At 36.3% G+C, this 26,077-nt stretch overlaps 1 protein-coding gene across 1 annotated transcript in view; it reads left to right on the top strand.

Moving 5' to 3' along the window:
- The window catches only part of fig4a (FIG4 phosphoinositide 5-phosphatase a), a 96,951-nt gene that overhangs the window by 22,380 nt on the left and 48,494 nt on the right, over positions 1–26,077 (top strand). Inside the window, exons 9-15 of the mRNA XM_081378417.1 lie at positions 3,474–3,574; positions 6,243–6,405; positions 10,647–10,744; positions 15,390–15,523; positions 16,175–16,291; positions 22,457–22,502; positions 24,236–24,384. Of these exons, the coding sequence (XP_081234543.1) occupies positions 3,474–3,574; positions 6,243–6,405; positions 10,647–10,744; positions 15,390–15,523; positions 16,175–16,291; positions 22,457–22,502; positions 24,236–24,384 (808 nt within the window). The remainder of the gene's footprint in view (positions 1–3,473; positions 3,575–6,242; positions 6,406–10,646; positions 10,745–15,389; positions 15,524–16,174; positions 16,292–22,456; positions 22,503–24,235; positions 24,385–26,077) is intronic.

The raw sequence follows: 26,077 nt of genomic DNA, 5'->3' as shown, positions 1-26,077 counted from the left end.
ACTAATTTATTTTTTTTTTTTTTTTTATATTTTCACCTTCTGAAAAAGTTAACTTTTTGCTGTCTACTTTTTAATGTAATTTAATTAAATTTAATATTTTCCATGAAAAAATACCCTTCTTCAAAATATAGTTATAACTTTTATTTTATTTTATTTCCTGCTGCAAAATACATATAAACCCTACTTTTTAATGTAATAATCAAATTTTGTTTTATTTTATTATTATTTTCTCTTACTGAATACAGCTAAAACTTTTTACTGTCTACTATATTTTTCATTTATTTTATTTTTTATTTTATACCCTTCTGCATTTATTTTATTTTTATTTTATTTTATTTTATTTTATTTTATTTTATTTTATTTTATTTTATTTTATTTTATTTTATTTTATTTTATTTTATTTTATTTTATTTTATTTTATTTTATTTTATTTTATTTTATTTTATTTTTTATTCCCTGCTAAAAAAGGCAGCAAAAACTTAATTATTTTTTGTTTTGTTTTATTTATTCCCTTTATTTTTTATTGCCTTCTGCAAAATACAGTTAAAACATAATAATTTTTTTTTTAATTATATTTTCCCCTTCTGAAAAAGTGAACTTTTTGCTATCTACTTTTTAATGTAATTTAATTAAATGTAATATATTACATTCTTCTTCAAAATATAGTTATAACTTTTCTTTTACTTTATTTTATTTCCTGCTGAAAAATACATATAAACCCTACTTTTTATTGTAATAATCACATTTTGTTTTATTTTATTTTCTTCTCTTACTGAATACAGCTAAAACTTTTTACTGTCTACTTTTTAATGTAATTAAATTAAATGTAATATTTTTCATTTACTTTATTTTTTATTTTATACCCTTCTGCGTTTATTTAATTTAATTTAATTTAATTTAATTTTATTTTATTCCTTGCTAAAAAATGCAGCAAAAACATTTGAATGAAATATAATTTTTTAAATTTTTTTATTTATTTATTTATTTTCCTGCTGCAAGACGCAGCTAAAGCCAGCTGGGTTAGGGGGTCAGTCGGCTGAACTGCCTGCTGGTGGACCTGATTTTCACCTGTTCCACTGATTCGACCTGTTTTTCCCAGAGTTCATGAGGGGCAAAGCTGAACAAAAGCGCAGAAACACAAAGAGAGAAAGAAATAATCCCCTGGAGAAAGTCTGGCGCTGCTGATTGCTTGTGTCGCTGTAATGGTTTCTCCCACTCCCCCGTGACGAGCCTGTGTGAGGTCAACAAGTTCATGGATGACAGAGGCATTGTGGGAGAACGATATTACATTAGATTTAATAGACAAATGCATTTACAGGAGAAAGACATGAACTGTGAAAAACACTTGATAAAGGAGTATAATGGAGATGATACACAAAAGTTCGGGGTCAGTAAGTTTCTACTAAAATACTTCTGGTCTAAGGCATCATTGCTGAATAAACTTGCAGTAAAGACATTTGTTACCATAGCTGGAGACTGAAAGTAATTGTTCTTCTATTGTTGCGGCTGCATTTGCATTTGGAAGATGCTTTTAATTTATTACATATGTGCATATATACACTACTGCTCAAAAGTAAATAAATTTGATAGAAATTAATACTGAGTAAGTTCAGCAAGGATGCATTAAATTGATCAAAGGTGTCAGTGAAGACATTTATAATGTTACAAAAGATTCTATTTGAATTAAAGGCTGTTCTTTTGAACTTTCTATTCAACAAAGAATCCTGAAAAATAAAATGCATCACGGTTTCCACAAAAATTTGACTGTTTTCAACACTGATAATGTCATAAATGTTTCTTGAGCGTCAAATCATCAATAATAATAAATGTTTCTTGATCATCAAATCCTCATATTAGAGTGATTTGTGAAGGATCATGTGACACTGAAGACTGGAGTAATGATGCTGAACATTCAGCTTTGATCACAGGAATAAATTACACTTTACTGTATATTCACATAGAAAACAGATGATTTACATTAGAATAATATTTCATAATGTTTACTGTATTTTTGATCATATAAATGCAGCCTTGATGAGCAGAAGAGACTCTTTCAAAAACATTTAAAAAATCTTACCGATGCCAAACTTTTCAACAGTTCTGTACTTGATTAATTGTTGCTCTTCGGTCATTTTACTTTATCGGAATGGTATGAAACTTGGTAAAGGTTTTGGAACTTGATATGTGAACACACAATAAATCATGGACATGATTGGAAAAGGTTTAATGATCCTGTAAAAAATAGTCACACTTCGTGGTCTAAAATGTATGGAAGCTTGTTTCCGCCACTGAATAATAAATAAATAATAATAATTGCTACTTTTTATCTCACATTTCTGACTTTTTTTCTCACAATTTCGATATATCAAGTCAGAATTGTGAGAAATAAAGTCGCAATTCTGAGAAATAAAGTCGCAATTGGGAGATATAAAGTCAGAATTGCACGATATAAAGTCGCAATTGCGTGTTATAAAGTCAGAATTGTGAGATATAAACTATTCTGTGGTAAAAAAAAAAAAAAGTCCGTCTTTTTTTTTCCCTTAGAATTGGACTTTATTTCTCACAATTGTGAGTTTATATCTCACAATTCTGAGAAAAGATGTCAGAATTGCGAGATATAAACTCGCAATTGCGTGTTATAAAGTCAGAATTGCTAGATTTAAAGTCAGAATTCACGCAATTCTGACTTTATACGCAATTCTGACTTTATTTCTCAGAATTGCAAGATATAGTCAGAATTGCGTATAAAGTCAGAATTGTGAGATAAAAAGTCGCAATTATCTTTTAAAATGTTTTATTCTGTGGTGGAAACAAGCTTCCACAAAAATGAATGGAGACGAGTTTCCTCTAGTGGAAGCGTTTGGTACTGCAGCCGAACACACTCTCACTGAAAGATCATTTATGGAGATATCAACCTCAAATGTGGAACACAACTTGTTTAGATTTATGGCTTTGATTTGCTTGTAGTTTTAGAGTAAAATGTGATTTTGAAAATATAGATTTCATATAAAAATTTTAAATAGTATTTTTCATAACAATACATATAAAATTCTGTAACTTTTTTTAAGTTCACTTTTTACAACTTTTTTCACTTCTGCAATAATCTGCCAAGTTTCTTCAGTCTGTCGCTCTAAATTATTCAAGATTTACTACAGTTTAATTTGGAAATTAAATTTTCAGGTCTATGCTCAAAAAGTCAATAAATGGATTATAAATTCTGTGTAAATATAAATTATTATAAAAAAAATCCCCTAAAAATACAAAATATTAAATAAGAAACATTATCGAACTAAAATATAGTACATTTCATTTCACTGACAAAAATAGATAAAAATCGTGTTGTTTCTGACCGACACGCGGAGAGCACCAGAGGGTTGAACGGCTTTATAAACTAAGCTTTAGATGCTGTATGTTGAAATCAGATTTTTTTTGCATGCATTTTGTGTCGTTCTTCCTTAAGCTGTGTTCTTCAGAGCTGTTGATCTACGGTCGGCCGGTGTACGTCACGCTGATCGCTCGACGCTCCAGCCGCTTCGCTGGGACACGGTTCCTCAAGCGAGGAGCAAACTGCGAGGTACACACTCCTGACACTCCACGTGCTGTTTTTAGTGTGTTTGTCACGTGTGTGTGTGTGTGTGTTACCTGTCCAACACAAGCTCTGGTTCTGCTGTGTGTTGCTGTCCTGTGTTTATCTCTGTGTGTTCAGCTGGGATTATGTAATGTTCGTTTGCTCTAAAGCTGTCGGCCATTAAAGCTTCACAAGGTTTTTATGTGATTTTACTGCTGAGATGCTTTATGATACTTTAGAAAGTGCAGACTGAAAAATGTCAACTACTCATCAGCAGATATTGTATATGCTTATGCAGTATGCTTGTATAAAAAAAATAATTAAAACAATTTTTTTTTTTTTTTTATACAGCACTTTCTCTGGCCTTTTTTTTTGCTTTTTTGTTTTGTTCCCTGCTACAAAATGCAGCAAAAAATGTTTTTACATTTTTTTTATTGTTCCTTTTTTATATGATTTAATAAAAAAAAGTATTCTTTTTTTTCTGCAAAATTATAAATATAATTTAATTTTTTTTTATTTAATACAGAGCTTTCTCTAGGCCCAAAGTTTATATATATATATATGTATATATATATGTATATATATTTATTTATTTATTTATTTATTTATTTATTTTTTAGAAATATCAATACTGTCAAAATGCAGCAAGACAAATGAACAGGGGGTCTAAGAAATGGAGTAAGTGTGAGTGAGTGAGTGTGAGAGTGAGTGAGTGAGTGAGTGTGTGAGTCAGTGTGAGAGAGTGAGTGTGGGTGAGTGAGTGTGTGAATGAGTGAGTGAGCGTGAGTGAGTGAGTGTGAGAGAGTGTGTGAGTGAGTGAGTGGGTGTGAGTCAGTTAGTTAGTGATTGTGTGAGTGTGAGAGTGAGTGTGTGAATGAGTGAGTGAGAGTGTGAGTGTGAGTGAGTGAGTGAGTGAGTGAGTGAGTGAGTGAGTGAGTGTGTGAGTGTGTGTGAATGAGTGAGTGAGTGGGTGTGAGAGAAAGAGAGAGAGTGAGGTGAGTGTGAGTGTGTGAGTGTGTGTGAAAGAGTGAGTGTGTGAGTGTGTGTGAATGAGTGAGTGTGAGTGAGTGAGTGAGTGAGTGAGTGAGTGAGTGTGTGAGTGTGTGTGTGAATGAGTGAGTGAGAGTGTGAGAGTGAGTGAGTGGGTGTGAGAGAAAGAGAGAGAGTGAGGTGAGTGAGTTAGTGAGTGAGTGTGAGTGTGTGTGAATGAGTGAGTGTGAGAGTGAGTGTGAGAGTGAGTGTGAGAGTGAGTGTGTGAGTGAGTGAGTGAGTGAGTGAGTGATTGAGTGTGTGAGTGTGTGTGAATGAGTGAGTGAGAGTGAGTGAGTGGGTGTGAGAGAAAGAGAGAGAGTGAGGTGAGTGAGTTAGAGAGTGAGGTGAGTGAGGTGAGTGAGTGAGTGAGTGAGTGAGTGAGTGAGTGAGTGAGTGAGTGAGTGTGAGTCAGTGAGTGGGTGTGAGTGAGTGAGTGAGTGAGAGTGAGTGAGTGAGAGTGAGGTGAGTGAGTTAGAGAGTGAGTGAGTGTGAGTCAGTGAGTGGGTGTGAGTGAGTGAGTGAGAGTGAGTGAGTGAGTTAGAGAGTGAGGTGAGTGAGTGAGTGGGTGTGAGAGAAAGAGAGAGAGTGAGGTGAGTTAGAGAGTGAGGTGAGTGAGTGAGTGAGTGAGTGTGAGTCAGTGAGTGGGTGTGAGTGAGTGAGTGAGTGATTGTGAGAGTGTGAGTGAGTGAGTGAGTGAGTGAGTGAGTGAGTGAGTGTGAGTCTGTGAGTGAGTTAGTGAGTGATTGTGAGAGTGTGAGTGAGTGTGAGAGTGAGTGGGTGTGAGAGAAAGAGAGAGAGAGTGAGGTGAGTGAGTGAGTGAGTGTGTGAGTCAGTGTGAGTGAGTGTGTGAGTCAGTGTGAGTGAGTGTGTGAGTCAGTGTGAGTGAGTGTGAGAGAGTGAGTGTGGGTGAGTGAGTGTGTGAGTGAGTGTGTGTGTGAATGAGTGTGTGAGTGAGTGAATGAGAGAGTGTGAGTGAGTGGGTGTGAGTGAGAGAGAGAGAGAGAGAGTAAGTGGGTGTGTGAGTTAGTGAGTGATTGTGTGTGAGAGTGAGTGTGAGAGAGTGAGTCAGTGAGTCTGTGTGAGTGTGTGTGAGTGAGAGGGTGAGTGAGTGTGTGAATGAGAGTTTTAGAGAGTTTTAGAGCACTCAGTTTTGTGAGTGAGTGTGTGTGAGAGTGAGTGAGTGAGAGAGAGAGTGAGTGAGTGAGTGAGAGAGAGAGTGAGTGAGTGAGTGTGTGTGTGAGAGTGAGAGATTGAGTGAGAGATAGAGTGAGCGAGTGAGAGAGTGAGTAAGTGAGTGTGTGTGTGAGAGTGAGTGGGTGTGTGAGTTAGTGAGTGATTGTGTGTGAGAGTGAGAGTGAGGGAGTGAGAGTATGTGTTCGAGAGAGTGTGTGTTCGAGAGAGTGTGTGTGAGTGAATATGACAGTTGAGATTCAAATTCACGAACATTCCGTCAATGCGAGTCTATGGGATTTTTTTGCCCGCTTTTTCGTCCGCTGTGCGAGCAGAATACGTGTGCAAGAGAACAATAAATAGAAGCACTCTAACTTTTTACTGGACAAGCGGCAATAGTTAGAAAACAGCTTTGGTAAGTTTTAGCCTTACTTCTACTGTACTGTAATGGATTGCCTGTGTGTGTGTTCAGGGCGATGTGGCGAACGAGGTGGAGACGGAGCAGATTATCCACGACGCCTCCGTCATGTCCTTCACTGCGGGCAGCTTCTCCTCCTGTGTTCAGGTCAGAGGGTCGGTTCCTCTACACTGGTCCCAGGACATCTCCACCATGATGCCCAAACCACCCATACGCTGTAAGAGACACTTCCTCTGTATTACCTCATCACTACTTCCTGTTTATCTGCTCTAAACTACTTCCTGTTTATCTGCCTAAAACTATGGGTTGTGTCCTATATGGTGTACTATACACTCTGGGCCAGATTTAGCTTGTGTTTAGCTTGTCAGCACAAACCTTCTTTTGGTGTTAAAAAACTGCTGTCTTGATTTACTAAAGACACACAGTGAAGAATCAGCGATGCATATGCATTTGTAGGAGCCCTTTCAGACGTTAAATGTATGGAAGGGGAGTATTTAAACTAGAAACGGCTGCTGTATTTTAAGTAATTATTTGAATTAATGCATTACATCAACAGCCATAATTGTAATATTTATTGTATATTTTATTTAATTATATTGTATATTTAAATACATTTCTGCTAGTAATCCCAGATATATGTTAATTCTTAATATTCTAACATATTTCCTACATATTAATATTACCTACATATTTCCTTAATATTTCCTACATAGAATAGACACAGCCATCTTAACTATTTCTATATTTCGCTTATCCTGCCCAAAAAGACCATGAACATTACAGGTAACGTAATTAATTTACATGCATATATCATAGAATCTAATCCTGTCCCACTGAACGGTCAAATCTAATATTGGACAAATATGAACTGTACGGAAACATCCAGTCATGGCCGCAGATGTTATTAAGGATTAGTTAAATTGATATTTTAGAGTTGAGGAACCACGATTTTTCCAGCCCAATTTAACCTCAAAACAGGTTTGCTATTTATGTTTTTTATATGTATTAGCAGAGTCTCATCTTCTCTTGCATTAGTTTTCCCTGCACTGACTCATCTTGTGTCTGCTGAACTCATTTCACCGCTTCTCCTCCAGACTGAGATGACATTTCAGATGCACAGCGTCTCAGGCACACACACGCTGGTCCAGCTGCGCGCTCACTGCTTATCTTAGATTGGTTACCGCCAGCGTCCTCGACCTCTTTCTCTCTGTGTGTGTGTGTGTGTGTGTGTTTGGTTGGTTTGGACGTTTCCGCTTTGAACAAGAGATTCCTGTCCAACTCAAATTGTTTTATGCATCAATGCTTTGAAAGCGTTGCAGAGCTGTAGCTTGTTATTGGCAAGTGCCGAATATAGTTTTCAGTAACAATTTATTTCGATAGTCCACTTTAGACATTCTACTAACTGTAAGTAACTTTGCAACTACATGTCAACTAACTGTCATTAGAGTATTAGTAGCAAAAATATGCAACAACGCACCGGTTTGTGTCTGTCTCTTTAAATGCAAATGAGCTGCTGCTCCCGGCACAGGGGGCGGAGCTTCAAGAGCTTTTGTCCTTTTACCTCACACACACACACACTAAAGATTTCAAAAACTTTTAGCCTTTTATGTTCAAACCGAAGTCAGACAATGATGGAGAGAGTCAAGAAGAAGTGACAAAATGTAGAAACAGGACATTTCTGAATGGTTAGTTGGTGGATTTATGAAGCTTATGTGTAGTTATCTTAGTAGTTATCTTTGCAGATGTTGTTTCTGCTCAAACAGCAACATTACACACTAACTAAAGTTAGAAAAGTGAAATCATAATCAACCACCCCTTTAAAATCTGTTTTACCGCAATCAGTTTTCCCCTGTGCATTATATCAAAAATGACCCTCAAATACAACCCAAAGCTCCTATTTAATAAAAATGATATGTGATTTTCTTCATTTCCAGATTCGTAATCCTCTCATCTTTCTAATACGTTATGCAATTTGCCTGACTCAGTGTCCTTCTGTCAGAAGATGAGTGTTTGTGAAGAATGTTTTCTGTAATTACTGTAGGTCAGTTTGTTATTGGCTCAAAACACCGTTCGCACAAAGAGCTTCCAACAAGACAACATTGATTTTCTGCTAAACAAAAACTGGAGAAAGGGAGTTGCGCAAGGCTCGATACTTGGCCCACTTTCATTGATTGTTTGTGCAAAATAATGAGTCGTGGTTTTTCTCTTTCATCGCTAGCTTGCATCACGCTGCCATTTCCATGAGTTTTGTCTGCCCTGCTTGAAGGACTTTTCAGTGAACAAGCATTTGATTACGCCGACTTTGAATGTGCTTTGTGTGGCGTTAATGAATTCGTGTAAAAGGAAGATTTGTGTATGCAAGTAAACCTCGTTCTCATAACCTACTTCTAGACGTGTTTTGTGCTCGAATCTGTTGGTTTGTGACTGGATTGTGGCAGACTTATGACCCACATAGTGATTTATGTCATATTCTTATGGAAGCCCACTTTACATAGGAACTAAATTCATAATTATGAGATACTTAGCCATATAATTATGATTAAAAAGTCAAAATTATGTCATTATGCCTTTTTATATTCAGTTATATTCTCGATTTGACTGCGGATGGGAACAAAACTTGAACTGAATTAATCTGAATAATGACACTATTGTCTCCTATAGAGATGCTTTATAGCTTAATCAAAAAATTTTTCATAATTGATCATTTTTTTAAACAAATTAAAAATGACACTCGTCTTTTTAGAGCTGATTTATAGCAGAAATTAAATTTGTTTCATATTTGATGGTCGCCTAATTAATTAGTTTCCTGTTTACTACTGTGAAGCTGCTTTGAAACAATCTGTGTTTTATAAAGTGCTGTAGAAATAAAGTTGATGACTTTTTATCTCATAAGCTCATAATAATGGCTTAGCTGTAGCCTAATTTTTCATAATTCTGACTTTTTATGTCATCTTGTGTGGTGGAAATGGGCGTCCATATATTAATATCAGTAATAATAATGATTCTGCAGATTTATTTTGCACTGATTGTTTTAAAGTCCCCCTGTGGTGAAAATCCAGTCTATATGGTGTTTTTAGTATGTTTTAAGAAATCCCATCTTTTCAATGAAAAGTATTGATTGAATTAACGTTAGACATGATTGATTTGAATGATTTGACATGTCGACTATTTTTGGACACAGAGACAGTGAGTTGTTCAAAATCTTTCTTTTTAGTAAACTCTGTGTACACAATGTTCTCAATGCTGGAGTTCATGTGTAGAGCCTCTGGTGATACTGAGAGCAAAGTTTCATGTTGTGTCGAGCCTTCTTAGTGTTTTAAAAATAGCGATGCTATCATAGTCGTGCCCCATTCACTCCCATTCAAAAGGCAATTTGACCGAAAACGAAAATACGGTCAATCTTAAAAGTGGCGTTTCCATTCTAATTATGCTTTTAAACGAAAGTCTGCCTCGGGTAGATTAACAAAAAGACCCTAAGTTGCATTTTGGTGAGAGTTACCCTTTAAAGGTGCAGTCTGTAAGAATGACAACTAGTGGTCGAAATAGGTACTGCAGTCAAATTCAAAATATTGGAGATCGTTGTTTCTCCCGCCTCCTCAGAATCGACGCTCACACGAGCGCAATGGACAATGAAAATCTGCAAATTGACAACATGCAGTATCACAAAATAATAACACACATTCAAGCCTGGAAACGCACATTTCAAAGTAAAATAACTGGCAGTGGGAGTGTTTTTCAGAGAAACGAGTGTGTGAACTTAGCATTTTTCCTCAATATATGAAGAGTTCGGTTCCAAAACGCGATAAACGCCATTTAAAAAAATTTGAGTTCCAGCAAAAATCAGTATTGTATCTAGTCGGTATTGAAAAGTCAATTTTTAATTTAATGTAATGCGTTATTCTGTCATGTTTTCTCCCTTTCTTTCCAAACCGCAACAAATGCCAGTCTCCCTTTTCTACATCCGCTCAACCAATCACAGCGCACCATTCCACGCATTGTAAACAGTAACGGCGGCTAATTATAAGATTAGTATTGACCGAGTTCAGAGACACATGTGGATCAACTTACTTTTTTGTGTGTATTTTCAACTGTTAAAATATGAAAAATAACGTTTACATTGATTCAATGGATTTAATTGCATTTTGGAGGGAAAAAAATGAGTCATGAATTTATTGCATTTTGGGGGGAAAATAATCCGTTTTTATAATAAAACTTTGAAAATCTAAATCTGATTTTTTTTAATGTAATTATAACCTAAAGATGCTATGTGAAAGTTTGAAACAGAAAGTAGTGGTTTTCATCTTGCCACTTTCTTGGTAAAGAAAACACATTTTTACTCAAATTAATCAAAATGGATTTATCGCGTTTTGGAACCAAACTCTTCATATGCAAACATATTATGGTATTTTTATGCTTTAGTAGAGTGAAAAACCTCTAACCTTCTCTTGTCTCGTACAGTGGACCAGGCCGACCCGTACGCTCATGTCGCGGCTCTTCACTTCGACCAGATGCTGCAGAGGTTCGGATCGCCCATCATCATCCTCAACCTCGTCAAGGTGAGACTGCCTCTGTGCAAACGTACGAATCACTTTGATATTGTTAGTATTCATTGTTAGTTTACATCATTTATTAGAAAAATCACGAGTATCAAATATGATCATCAGGCTTTTGAGGAAGGTTTATTGGTTCATCTCTTAATCATCATTGCATTGCATTATATGTTTTGATCATAAAACTAAGCATTTAAATATCATCTTACTAAGACGTATTATTGGTAGATATTGATATTTATATGAATTTCATTCAAGTATCTGCTATAAATATCTCACTGATTTACATTACTAGCACTAGGTCACATTTCACCCCAAAATCAGAAGGAAATGATCTTTTTTAACCACCAAAATGTGAATATTGCAGCACTGTAATATTGACTATAAAACATGTATTTGTCCAGCTCTGTTTTCTTTTATCAGGACACACTTTAAAATAATGTTTATCTTTAAGACCCAGGAGAACGTTAACAGTTCTTCTCACACGTACAACTGAAGGATCTTTTATAGACATTCGTTGTGCAGAATTGCTGAATGTTTGATTATGATCTTCCACTAAATATTCTTTAGAAGCTGATATAGCAATACATTCTGACTTAATGCTTTACATAAAGAAAATTAAACCTGTTTATTTTAGTTTTTTGCAATATGAGTCTCTTCTGCTCAGCAAGGCTGCATTTATTTGATCAAAAATACAGTGATATTGTGAAATATTATGACAATTTAAAATAAATGTTCTCTATGTGAATATACAGTAAAGTGTAATTTATTCCTGTGATCAAAGCTGAATGTTCAGCATCATTACTCCAGTCTTCAGTGTCACATGATCCTTCAGAAATCACTCTAATATGAGGATTTGATGATCAAGAAACATTTATGATTATTACCAGTGTTGAAAACAGTCATATTTTTTTGGAAACCGTGATGCATTTTTTTGTTCAGGATTTTTTGATTAATAGAGATTCATTTATTTAAAAAAAAAAAATCTTTCATAAGATTATAAATGTCTTTACTGACACGTTTGGTCAGTGTGACGCATCCTCTCTCGAATGAAAGTATTAATTTCTTTGAAAGCTTCCTGAAATCTTACTGACCTCAAGCTTTTATCTACTGCACTTCTATAAAAACACCACTGATCACACACACACACACACATGAACAAATGCACACGCACACACTTCTGTGAACAAACACACAGTCTGATGTGTGTGTGTGTGTGTGTGTGTGTGTAAATGTCCCGTCTGGCTCACGTTGGCTTTCAGGAACAAAGACCCAGATCTCCTCGGCCCAGTTTGATCCACACACACGTGATGTCCGTGTGAAGGCCATGTGTTCAAGAGTTTAACACACAGTTGTGCCTGACGGGTGTGAAACGCATGTGCATGTGTGTTCAGAGTGTGTGTCTCCGTCTGGATAAAAGCATGTGACAAAAGATCCTTAATGACCCAAATGAGGCGAATTACATGCTAAGAATGCGGTCTAATTAACTCCACATGCTCGTTTAGTGTGCGGGAGCATGTGGTCGTCACACGTGTGTGTGTGTGTGTGTGTGTGTGTGTGTGTGTGTGTGTGTGTGTCAAATACACTGTAAATGTGTGTGTTTGTGAGTGCATTGAGCTCCAGCTCAAACTGTCTGTGTGTGTGTGTGTGTGTGTGTTTTCCACTGGCCTCCAGTAGAGAGTGTGTGTCAGCGCTGTGATGATGATGATGTGGGAGGCAGACGGCATTGTGGGCCGCAGGAGGAATCGGACAAACGCAGAATGATTTCCAAGAACTCTGGAGTTGTTTAACAGCACGTGCAAAAGTGGCCCGAGGATTGAGTGTGTTTCTGCCGTGTGTGTGTGTGTGTTTCTGTCATGTGTGTGTTTCCGCCGTGTGTGTGTGTTTCTGCCGTGTGTGTGTGTGTTGTACTCGTCTTCGTTTTGGATTAGTCATTGTTCCCTATAGAGGAGCAGAAGGACGTTGTGTTTGAGTCTGCATCCACATCATGTGCTCCGCTGCTCATCTCTGATGTTCTCCACAGATGCAAAACACACTCCTCGTATTATCACAGTTCATATATGACTCATATAGTGTATGATATAGAGAGAAATATGCAAATATGTATATGCATAAACTGTAAGATGAACTTCTGATGCTTGTAATGTAAATCAGTGAGATCTTTATACCAGTTTAGCAGAGACTGACATTCAGTAAATATCAACAATACGTCTTAGTAAGATGATATTTAAATGCTTAGTTTTATGATCAAAACATATAATACAACGCAATACAATTGAGAAAAAATGAAAAATAATTGAGAGATCTTCCTCAAAAACCTCATGATCATATTTGATACGCATGATTTTTCTAATAAATGATGTCTCATAATCAAGTAAAGCTGCTTCACTGCATATTTCTAAATATTGCTAACAATATCAAAGTTATTCTCACGTTTACTTGATATAAATCAGTGCAGCTCGAGCTGAAGGAGGACGTTTGTACATGGAGGGCCATTTATATGGATACACCGTAATAACATGGGAATGGTTGGTGATATTAAAGTCCTGTTTGTGGCACATTAGTATATGTGAGGGGGCAAACTCCTCAAGATGGGTGGTGACCATGGTGGCCATTTAGAAGTCGGCCATCTTGGATACAACTTTTGTTTTTTCAATAGGAAGAGGGCCATGCGACCCATCAAACTTATTGGTAATGTCACAAGAAAAACAATGGTGTGCTTGGTTTCAACGTAACTTTATTCGTTCATGAGTTATTTACAAGTTTCTGACCACTTATAAAATGTGTTCAATGTGCTGCCCATTGTGTTGGATTGTCAATGCAACCCTGTTCTCCCACTCTTCACACACTGATAGCAACACCGCAGGAGAAATGCCAGCACAGGCATCCAGTATCCGTAGTTTCAGGTGCTGCACATCTCGTATCTTCACACCATAGACAATTGCCTTCAGATGACCCCAAAGATAAAAGTCTAAGGGGGTCAGATCGGGAGACCTTGGGGGCCATTCAGTGTGTGAAGAGTGGGAGAACAGGGTTGACATTGACAATCCAACACAATGGGCAGCATATTTAATAAGTGGTCAGAAACTTGTAAATAACTCATGAACGAATAAAGTTACGTTGAAACCAAGCACACCATTGTTTTTCTTGTGACATTACCAATAAGTTTGATGTGTCACATGGCCCTCTTCCTATTGAAAAAACAAAAGTTGTATCCAAGATGGCCGACTTCTAAATGGCCACCATGGTCACCACCCATCTTGAGGAGTTTGCCCCCTCACATATACTAATGTGCCACAAACAGGACTTTAATATCACCAACCATTCCCATGTTATTACGGTGTATCCATATAAATGGCCCACCCTGTACAATTATACTAAAAGACTTTTAATTGATAAAAGTCTAAACTATCAATCAGACCTTAGAAATTCATGTAAAATATAATACAGCAGGATTTATAGGGTTAATTCTGATTTATTTAATTTAATTTTTTTGTTAATCTGTTATTTAAAGGAGAACTTGGTAACTTTTTTAACTTAATAAAACTGTCTAGAAATCATTTGGATGGTTAAACAACCTGTTCTGGTGATATTGGTGACTTTCCCCACTCCCCCCAGCGTTCCCAGGCGGAAAACCAACCTTGCAACTTGGGGACTACCGTCCCGGCAAAATAGAAATTGGAAGTCTCGTGAGAACGAGAACGATATATATATATATATATATATATATATATGTAACAGTAAAACCTGTGCATTTGCTCATCCATGAACATGATTTCTGCCCGAGGAGGAGAAGAAACTCCCATGATCCCACACTCATTCACTGCCAGTCTAAATGCTGTTCTTTCTAACCTTATATTCTTTAAAGTATCCTGAAATAAAAATGTAAATAACTGTTTTCATTAATAATAATCATAAATGTTTCTTGAGCATCAAATCCTCATATTAGAATGATTTCTGAAGGATCATGTGACACTGAAGACTGGAGTAATGATGCTGAACATTCAGCTTTGATCACAGGAATAAATTACACTTTACTGTATATTCACATAGAAAACAGTTATATTAAATTATAATAATATTTCACAATTTTACTGTATTTTTTTTTTTTTTTTTTAATCAAATAAATGCAGCCTTGGTGAGCAGAAGAGACTTCTTTTAAAAACATTAAAAAATTTCACCGATCGAAACCTTTTGACCGGTAGTGTGTGTGAGTATGTGACATCTAGCGTCCAAACTTGCACACTGTGCCTTTTAACATTGAAATAGTATTTTATACTCCAAAAATACATATATATATATATAAAAGCTTTAAGTAAAGTGTTACTCAAATATCTAAAAATTCTTAAATCAAGAGACATTTATGACTTAAGAAAGAATTCTGTAAACATGCATTTTTTAAGTAGAAAGACTTGAAATAGTATTTTATACTCTTTTCACTTTATTTTTATACTTTTATACAAAAATACTTGATTATTTGCAAATTGTCTGTTGTTGCCAAAGGTTTTCTCCTGTTGTGTTTGCCACAGTTTAACTGCATGTTTGTCATCCAGATGTGAGCAGATGTAGTCAGTCTGAAGTGTTGTGATCAGTGTAATAATGGTTGTGATCAGTGTAATAATGGTTGGTTTGGTGATCTTGATTCGTCCAGAAGCGAGAGAAGAGGAAGCATGAGAAGATCCTGAGCGAGGAGCTTTACCCCGCCGTCACGAACCTCAACCAGTTCCTCCCGCCGGAGCACAGCATCGAGTACATCGCCTGGGACATGGCCCGATACACCAAGAGGTGCGTGAGTGTGTGTGCGTGTGTGTTTCAGGAACTAATGTGATGACCTCTTCTGCTCAGCAAGACTGCATTTATTTGAAATACAGTAAAAATGGTAACACTTTACAATAAGAATCATTAGTTAACATGAACTAATAATGAATGATGCTTATTCAGCATCTTGAAAAATGGCCGCCATCTTGAAATTTCAAGTAGCTGTGGGTGGCTTATTGTCTAGTGACCATCAGAGACTGCTCATGCCAATTTTCATGCTTGTATCACCAAATAAACCACTATATCACTTAACTGCTCCACTAAGGTGTCGGCCATCTTGAAAAATGAAAAATCTTGAAATTTCAAGTGGCTCGGACAATTTTCTTGTCAAGTGACCCATGGAGACTGCTCATGCCAATTTTCACGCTTGTATCATAAACTGAACGATTATATCACTTAGCCGCTCCACTAAATAGGGTTAGGTTTTGGTTGAGGGTTAGTTGCATGTAATTATGCATAATTTACTGTTATTACTACAGTAAGTACATGGACACTGTGAAATAAAGTGTTACCGTAGTTTCTGTATGGATCTTATGCCTTATGATTATGTAACAGAAGTAATGTCCTCATGCTCCGTGCGCTCGGGGTTTATTCCTCTGTTTCTTCTCTCCTGTGCAGTAAACTGTGTAACGTGTTGGACCGTCTCAGTATGATCGCGGAGAATGTGGTGAAGAGGACGGGCTTCTTCGTTAATCGACCCGACTTCTACTGCCACACGATACGCCCTGACGAAAGGTGAATGTTTGTTTAACCTGAGAATCATTCTAGTCCACAAAAGCAAAGTCTGTTTCAGCAAGGTGGAATAAATGAATGATAAACATGATGTTCTTCCAGAGTGATTTCCCCATTTTCCTTCTCTAGTACAAATATCGGTAACACTATAGCCTTCATAATGTACATTACAATGCATCATATCTTTTCATAAAAAATTGTGACCAAAGTTAAAATGCATGATAATATTTTCAGATTCCGTGTTGCATCTGAAACTGGTTATCATGTGTTTTAATGTATTATACTTTCTAAAGGTGCAACAAGGAATAGATTATAATTAGGGTTGGGAATTGAAAATCGAAAAACATTTTCAGCGCTGCGCACAGAAACATGCACTCAGAAAAAATGATTTTAATGTGACTTTAAACGATTGAAGCACGAGATTGTTTTCTGTTTTCTGTGCTGAACATGTGTATCAGTGTATTTGATCTGTGCATTCGCTCTTAAAGTGACAGCAGCCTAATATTCCCGCTCTATAATAACTCTAATATTCCCGCTCTATAATAACTCTAATATTCCCGCTCTATAATAACTCTAATATTCCTGCTCTATAATAACACTAATATTCCTGCTCTATAATAACACTAATATTCCCGCTCTATAATAACTCTAATATTCCTGCTCTATAATAACTCTAATATTCCCGCTCTATAATAACACTAATATTCCCGCTCTATAATAACACTAATATTCCTCTCTATAATAACACTAATATTCCCGCTCTATAATAACACTAATATTCCCGCTCTATAATAACTCTAATATTCCTGCTCTATAATAACTCTAATATTCCCGCTCTATAATAACACTAATATTCCCGCTCTATAATAACACTAATATTCCTCTCTATAATAACACTAATATTCCCGCTCTATAATAACACTAATATTCCCGCTCTATAATAACACTAATATTCCCGCTCTATAACACTAATATTCCGCTCTATAATAACACTAATATTCCCGCTCTATAATAACTCTAATATTCCTGCTCTATAATAACACTAATATTCCCGCTCTATAATAACTCTAATATTCCCGCTCTATAATAACTCTAATATTCCCGCTCTATAATAACACTAATATTCCCGCTCTATAATAACACTACTAATATTCCCGCTCTATAATAACACTAATATTCCCGCTCTATAATAACTCTAATATTATAACTCTAATATTCCTGCTCTATAATAACGCTAATATTCCTGCTCTATAATAACGCTAATATTCCCGCTCTATAACAACGCTAATATTCCTGCTCTATAATAACGCTAATATTCCCGCTCTATAACAACGCTAATATTCCCGCTCTATAACAACGCTAATATTCCTGCTCTATAATAACGCTAATATTCCTGCTCTATAATAACACTAATATTCCCGCTCTATAATAACACTAATATTCCCGCTCTATAACACTAATATTCCCGCTCTATAATAACACTAATATTCCCGCTCTATAATAACTCTAATATTCCCGCTCTATAATAACACTAATATTCCCGCTCTATAATAACACTAATATTCCCGCTCTATAATAACTCTAATATTCCTGCTCTATAATAACTCTAATATTCCTGCTCTATAATAACACTAATATTCCCGCTCTATAATAACTCTAATATTCCCGCTCTATAATAACTCTAATATTCCCGCTCTATAATAACACTAATATTCCCGCTCTATAATAACACTAATATTCCTGCTCTATAATAACTCTAATATTCCTGCTCTTTAATAACACTAATATTCCCGCTCTCTAATAACACTAATATTCCCGCTCTATAATAACTCTAATATTCCCGCTCTATAATAACACTAATATTCCTGCTCTATAATAACACTAATATTCCTGCTCTATAATAACACTAATATTCCCGCTCTATAACAACGCTAATATTCCCGCTCTATAACAACGCTAATATTCCCGCTCTATAACAACACTAATATTCCTGCTCTATAATAACACTAATATTCCCGCTCTATAATAACACTAATATTCCCGCTCTATAACACTAATATTCCTGCTCTATAATAACACTAATATTCCCGCTCTATAATAACACTAATATTCCCGCTCTATAATAACACTAATATTCCCGCTCTATAACAACACTAATATTCCCGCTCTATAACAATACTAATATTCCCGCTCTATAATAACACTAATATTCCCGCTCTATAACAACACTAATATTCCCGCTCTATAACAACACTAATATTCCCGCTCTATCCATCCATCCATCCATCTTCTACTGCTTATCCGGGGCCGGGTCGCGGGGGCAGCAGTCTAAGCAGAGATGCCCAGACTTCCCTCTCCCCAGACACTTCCTCCAGCTCTTCCGGGGGGACACCGAGGCGTTCCCAGGCCAGCCGGGAGACATAGTCTCTCCAGCGTGTCCTAGGTCTTCCCCGGGGTCTCCTCCCGGTGGGACATGCCCGGAACACCTTCCCGCTCTGTAATAACACTAATATTCCCGCTCTATAATAACACTAATATTCCTGCTCTATAATAACACTAATATTCCCGCTCTATAACACTAATATTCCCGCTCTATAACACTAATATTCCCGCTCTATAACACTAATTATTCCCGCTCTATAACACTAATATTCCCGCTCTATAACACTAATATTCCCGCTCTATAATAACACTAATATTCCCGCTCTATAACACTAATATTCCCGCTCTATAATAACACTAATATTCCCGCTCTATAATAACACTAATATTCCCGCTCTATAATAACACTAATATTCCCGCTCTATAACAACGCTAATATTCCCGCTCTATAACAACGCTAATATTCCCGCTCTATAACAACACTAATATTCCTGCTCTATAATAACACTAATATTCCCGCTCTATAATAACACTAATATTCCCGCTCTATAACACTAATATTCCTGCTCTATAATAACACTAATATTCCCGCTCTATAATAACACTAATATTCCCGCTCTATAATAACACTAATATTCCCGCTCTATAACAACACTAATATTCCCGCTCTATAACAATACTAATATTCCCGCTCTATAATAACACTAATATTCCCGCTCTATAACAACACTAATATTCCCGCTCTATAACAACACTAATATTCCCGCTCTATCCATCCATCCATCCATCTTCTACTGCTTATCCGGGGCCGGGTCGCGGGGGCAGCAGTCTAAGCAGAGATGCCCAGACTTCCCTCTCCCCAGACACTTCCTCCAGCTCTTCCGGGGGGACACCGAGGCGTTCCCAGGCCAGCCGGGAGACATAGTCTCTCCAGCGTGTCCTAGGTCTTCCCCGGGGTCTCCTCCCGGTGGGACATGCCCGGAACACCTTCCCGCTCTGTAATAACACTAATATTCCCGCTCTATAATAACACTAATATTCCTGCTCTATAATAACACTAATATTCCCGCTCTATAACACTAATATTCCCGCTCTATAACACTAATATTCCCGCTCTATAACACTAATTATTCCCGCTCTAGAACACTAATATTCCCGCTCTATAACACTAATATTCCCGCTCTATAATAACACTAATATTCCCGCTCTATAACACTAATATTCCCGCTCTATAATAACACTAATCAAATGGCAAAAGACTGAGAAAATTTGCTCGTTCTTGACTGAAAAACTTTTATAACTACATTTATAATGTATATTTTATTAATAAACTGCAGTTATTTTACATTTGATTAGTTTTTGAACTTGAACACCTGAAAATCTTAAAACACTTATTAATCATTATTAATTATTAATTACTTATTAATCTTAAACACTTAAAAATCTTATTTCATCGTATCTTTGTTCAGTTGTATCTAATTTTTGCGATTTGCTCATTTTTTATTTGTGCTTTTTTAATTACTGAGTGTTTACTTGTCTTTAATAATGCTTGAAATGTACATAAGTTTGGCTAGTTTTTCTGTGGTGTTTTTAAACCACGGCAAACGTTCCTTGTTCTGTAGCCTTTCATTTTTTGCAATAAGACTGAATGTGAATGATATCAATTTTTTTTTTTTTTTTACCTTATTGGAATCGAAATTAGAAATCGATAAGAATCGGAATCGTTAAAATTCAAACTTTACTCAACCATAATTATAATTATTCACAAGATCATAAAATGCATAATTAATGTGTTAAAAACCTCTATAATGCATTATGTAAATAAAAGCTTAGTGAAGTAAAGTGTTACTCAAATATTCAAGAATTCTTAAATCAAGATACATTTACTTGAGTAGCGAAATGACTTAGATATTAAGTCTTGTTTTCAAAAAAAAAAAAAGGTCAAAAGGAAGTGTTTAAGCTTGAAACAAGAAAAATATCTTTTTGCTTCTCAAGTAAATGTATCCTGATTTAAGAAAGTTGAGATATTTGTGCTAGAAAACAAGACAAAAATACTAGGAAGAACCTAATGTTTTTGCAGTGCAATGTTATGTATATAATAATGAATGTCAGACTCATTTAAATTCACATAGAAATGCCCTCAGAAAACACACAGTGTTGCCAGATGTCCGCTGAGCGCGTTTGCTGCACGCACATCATTTGCATCAAATCTGTGGGAAAATTGTGCACGTTTCCCGCAGGGGTTTATCAGAAATGTTTGTAAGTTTGAATAGTTTTCCATTAGTGACAGCAGTTTTTTCACTGCTAAAAAGCTGCAAACTCCTAGAAATCAATGTTTTTTATTTCACATGAAGATAGAATCTGCTTCTGCAAAGCAATGATGCTCAAAACACTCAATCAATCAATCAATCAATCAATCAATCAATCAATCAATCAATCAATCAATCAATCAGTCAATCAATGAAAGAGCGAGGTGTGCCATAATGGATCATCTCAATCTCAATTTATTTATAAAGCACAATAAAAACAACAGTGGTTGAATATTGTGCCGAACAATATCATAAAAAAAAAAAAAAATCATAAAACAATAAGACACTTTTTTTTTTTTTTTAAACATAGCCTTTTGGAAAAGATGGGGACCAATGGACTGCAGTGCTTTCTGTTCTAATGTTCCTCTTCCAGGGAAACCGTATGAATCCAGATGATCTCCACATGAATGTGTGTACAGTGCTTCAATACTCTATTTCTGTCCTCAGATAAGAGCTCAGAAAGGTTGCGACCTCCCGTCTGAGTCACAGCTGAAGTAAATGCAGCACTTTTGTTGTTTTCCAAGCACTTGTTGCTGTAGATCCTCTGATGGTCCACGTGATGAAGCACTGATTCACTGTCATAACCGTAGCAACATGAGCGTATGTCCTGGGTATGTCCTGAGGTGCAGGTCTCATGGAGCCGTTTGCATCAACAGAGGCTTCGTCTGCATTAATCCGGATACATTTGTTTAAAAACGCTCTCTGTCCACACTAGCGTTTTCAGGCGTTTAAGTGCGGATGAGAAACTTTTGGAAAACGCCTGAAAACACTAAATTCACCTTTATTCATAAAACCTCACAAAAGCTCACTGAGATGATACAGACAGAAAAATACATAAAGTTATCGAGCAATTCTGACAGGATCATTTTATTTAGCAGAATATCTCAGCATTCACTGATCGTCCAGGTCGCACTCACTCACTATTATATGTTTGGTCTAAAACGCTAAAACTGTTCTCATGTTTCACCGCAGGACAGCAAATGTGAGTACATTCTGTCATCTTTGCAGGACTGTGATATGAAGAGTGTGTGAAGTCACATATTTTAGCAACTGTGTGAAAGTGAAAAGGCACAACACTGGTATAAACATGAATAGCTATTGGTATTGTTTTTAAATACCTCCGTTTTGACAATCCACACTACAACACGAAAACAGTGTTTACAAATTTATCCTCTTTGGAGAGTGTTTTCAAAAAGCTTCGTTTTCATTAATAAGTGTGAACACAAGACAAAACAGAGAGAAAAAGATGCGTTTTTAATGAAAACGTATGAGTGTGGACTAACTTTATCTGGACAATAACTTTATGCTAGATCTGCTGTAAAGCCTGAACAATCTCTGTTACTGTAATATCCTGTTATCACTGTAAAGCTGCTTTGAAACACTCTATATTGTTAAAAGCGCTGTATAAATGAAGATGACTTGACTTGACTAGTGTGGAGAAGGCCAGGCTCTCATCAAACTGTCTTTTGTTGTTCAGGTGGGGAGATCTGGGAGGGAAAGTCACACCGAACGGCAGATTACAGGTTTGTCAACACAATCTCCTGTCCAAAGTTCCCACTCTCGGCATCAAAACTGCTCCATATCGGCTCTCAGTCGGGTCCACTCTGAAACAAAGTGCTCATTTGACTGGCATATTAAAACACCAGTCTCACTTTGCCTGGTTTTATCTCGTTGTTTAGATGTAGATGCATTAAAAGTGGTGGTTGTCAAAGATTCAATGCTTTATAAAAATATTTGTATCATTGTTTGCACTGGTCTTTATTAGGGGTGTGATGAGACACTTAGCTCACGAGACGAGATGATACACGATATTGGCATCATGAGAACAAGATGAGGCGATATTTTAACACTATTAAAGTTCCCCTGTGGTGAAAATCCAGCTTTTATATGTCTATTTTGAATATGCTCTAAGACAAACCATGTGTAAGTTCATAAGTCGACAGCATTGCTGAGTATTTCCTCCTTAAAACTGCAGTGAACCAAAGACAGTCTCAAAAACACGCTTTGAAATCGCTGGTGTTTCTGACGTCACAAACTACCTTGTAACCAATCAGATCAACGTGTGATCGACAACCAGTGGATCTCTGAGCTGAGTGAGTGGAGGCGGGGCTCATTTGCATATTCATAGAACCACGCATACTAAATGAGGCAAGGGTGTCGAGTTACATTCAAGATATTTAAGGCATGAAGAATTTTTACAAGGAAAAAACTTTAAATTTGTGATTTAAAGATGAGCTTTGAGCGATACATTTATTGACTACAGGGGGACTTTAATATCGCGATATATAAAAACTTATTTAAAGACACCTTTAAAACTTTTTTTAAGAGATATCTGCCTTTGTTCACTTGGTGTTGAAAAGATTCACTTCTGCCTTTTTTCTTTTTCTTAGACACATTTCAATTCTGTTATTAAATATGCTGTTTTTATTTTAGGTGTAGATTCATTAAACATGGTAGTTTGGGAACTATTATAAAAATTCAACAAGTTATTCTTTATCATTTTATAAATTCCATTGCTGGTTTCTCCTTGTTTTGATATATAGAGAATATAATAATAGTATTTAATGCCTTTTTAATCTTTAATGGCTATTTAAAAAATCTATTTTCCATAAATGTATTTGTACATTTTGGTAAACGCTGTGGTTTTTAATCACATTTGAATTACATTTAAAATGTACATGAAATGCAAAGTGTACAATTTCTCCAGCTTTCTCGATATTTGAATTGCAGAATGATTGTTTTCTGACAGTTCTTCTGAACGCACCCCTCTCCGGTCAGTCATTGGTGAGACAAACAGAGCCCCGCCCCAAACTCACGTGATTGGTTGAGCCTGTTGTCTTCTAGTGAACATTAAACTGAACACCAGAAATAAAACATCACACATAACAGATGTGTGACTCAAGTCTGTTATAATTTTTACACTACGATTCAAAACTTTGGCCTCGTTAAGATTTTATAAAGTTTTGAAAGAGTCTCTTCTGCTCATCAAGGCTGCATTTATTTGATCAAAAATACAGTAATAATTGTGAAATATTATTATAATGTAAATCATCTGTTTTCTTTGTGAATATATGGTAAAGTGTAATTTATTCCTGTGATCAAAGCTGAATTTCAGCATCATTACTCCAGTCTTCAGTGTCACATGATCCTTCACAAATCACTCTAATATTAGAGGTTATATTAATAATAGAGGATTTGATGCTCGAGAAACATTTATGATTATTACCAATGCTGAAAACTGTGTTATTTTTGACAGACCGGTGTTTTGAGGACGAACTGTGTGGACTGTCTGGATCGCACCAACACGGCCCAGTTCATGGTGGGTAAATGTGCTCTGGCGTACCAGCTCTACGCTCTCGGGATGATCGACAAACCCAAGCTTCAGTTCGACACCGACTGCGTCAGGTACCCGTGCACACTTACATCACACTCAGGGTTTGAAATTAACTCAAATTAACACCGGCCAATTTGGCTACAAAATTTTTAAGTTGCCGGCCATTCAGATCAGAAAAAAAAAAAGAAATAAACCAGATTAACACAGTTTATGTGTATGTGTGTGTGTGTGTGTGTGTGTGTGTGTGTGTGTATATATATATATATATATATATATATATATATATATATATATATATATATATATATAAATCCAACATCTCCTCCCTCTTTCATCCTTTTCACCAGAAATGTGTTTTAGGTGGACAGATCAATACAGGACAAAGAACGTCAAAAAAAAAATGATGTTGAAAAACCAAGTGCTTTTCTGTTCACCAAATGTGTTTTAATCTTCGCTGTTGCTTCAATGCAAATGAACAAGCGTGTTGTTATTTGTTGTGTAGTGACGTGTGTGTTCAAGTAAGCCAGATATGAGCAGATTCTGCGCAATACGCTGTATTTAATATATCATGATGACTCACGAGTATTTGCACTGAATCTGTGCAGATTTGACGACACAAACCTCCCCAGCAAAGCGAGTAAACAGAAGTAACTCGCCAAACTGGCTCGTGATTTAACAGCGTTTCCCGCCACAGCTGATTATTACCGCATTTGGCGTGTGTTAAAGGCAGAGGTGGAAAGAGTAATAAAATATTCTACTCAAGTAAAAGTACTATTACTACAATTTTTTTTTACTTAAGTACAAGTAAAAGTACCGGTCGAAAAATCTACTCAAGTAAAAGTAAAAAGTAGCTCATTTAAAATGTACTCCGAGTAAAAGTAACTGAGTTACTTTTTTAACAGCGGGGGTGGGTTGGGGAGTCCCCCGAGTAGGGTTGTAAAGGTATGAGATTTTCACAGTATGATAACCGACTAATATAATGGTATTAAACAACTAGATTAAAAAGTTCGTCGAGACAAACTTTAAGTTGGCTTGAGAAAGCCGGACCAGAAAGTTTGAAGAAGTTTGAAGTTTAAAGTAGTTTAAAGTTTAAATTAGTTTGAAGTATAAAGTAGTTTAAAGTTTAAATTAGTTTAAAGTTTAAAGTAGTTTAAAGTTTAAAGTAGTTTAAAGTAGTTTGAAGTTTAAAGTAGTTTGAAGTTTAAATTAGTTTAAAGTAGTTTGAAGTTTAAAGTAGTTTAAAGTTTAAAGTAGTTTGAAGTTTAAAGTAGTTTAAAGTTTAAATTAGTTTGAAGTAGATAGATAGATAGATGAGTTTGTTAGTTTAAATTTCACACACAGACATGCTCACTAACTCTGTCTCACACACACGCACACACGCACACACACTCACACACACACACACACACACACACACACACGCGCACACAGACACGCTCACTAACACACACGGACAAACACACGCAGACACACGCAGACACGCTCACTAACACACACACACACACACACACACACACACACACACACACACACTCACTCAGACACACACACTCAGAGTTTATGAGTTTTGGGCGGTTGCTAGGGTGTTGCTATGGTGTTGCTAGGCGGTTGCTAGGGTGTTCTGGGTGGTTTCTATGTTGTTGCTAGGCGGTTGCTAGGGTATTCTGGGTGGTTGTTAGGCGGTTGCTAGGGTGTTTTGGGTGGTTGCTAGGCGGTTGCTAGGGTGTTCTGGGTGGTTGCTATGGTGTTGCTAGGCGGTTGCTA

This window comes from Scardinius erythrophthalmus (assembly GCF_964197995.2).
Source record: "Scardinius erythrophthalmus genome assembly, chromosome: 11".
In the NCBI taxonomy this organism is placed as follows: Eukaryota; Metazoa; Chordata; class Actinopteri; order Cypriniformes; family Leuciscidae; genus Scardinius; species Scardinius erythrophthalmus.
Note: the sequence above shows the minus strand (reverse complement) of the source record. Positions and strands in the feature narration are given on the sequence as shown.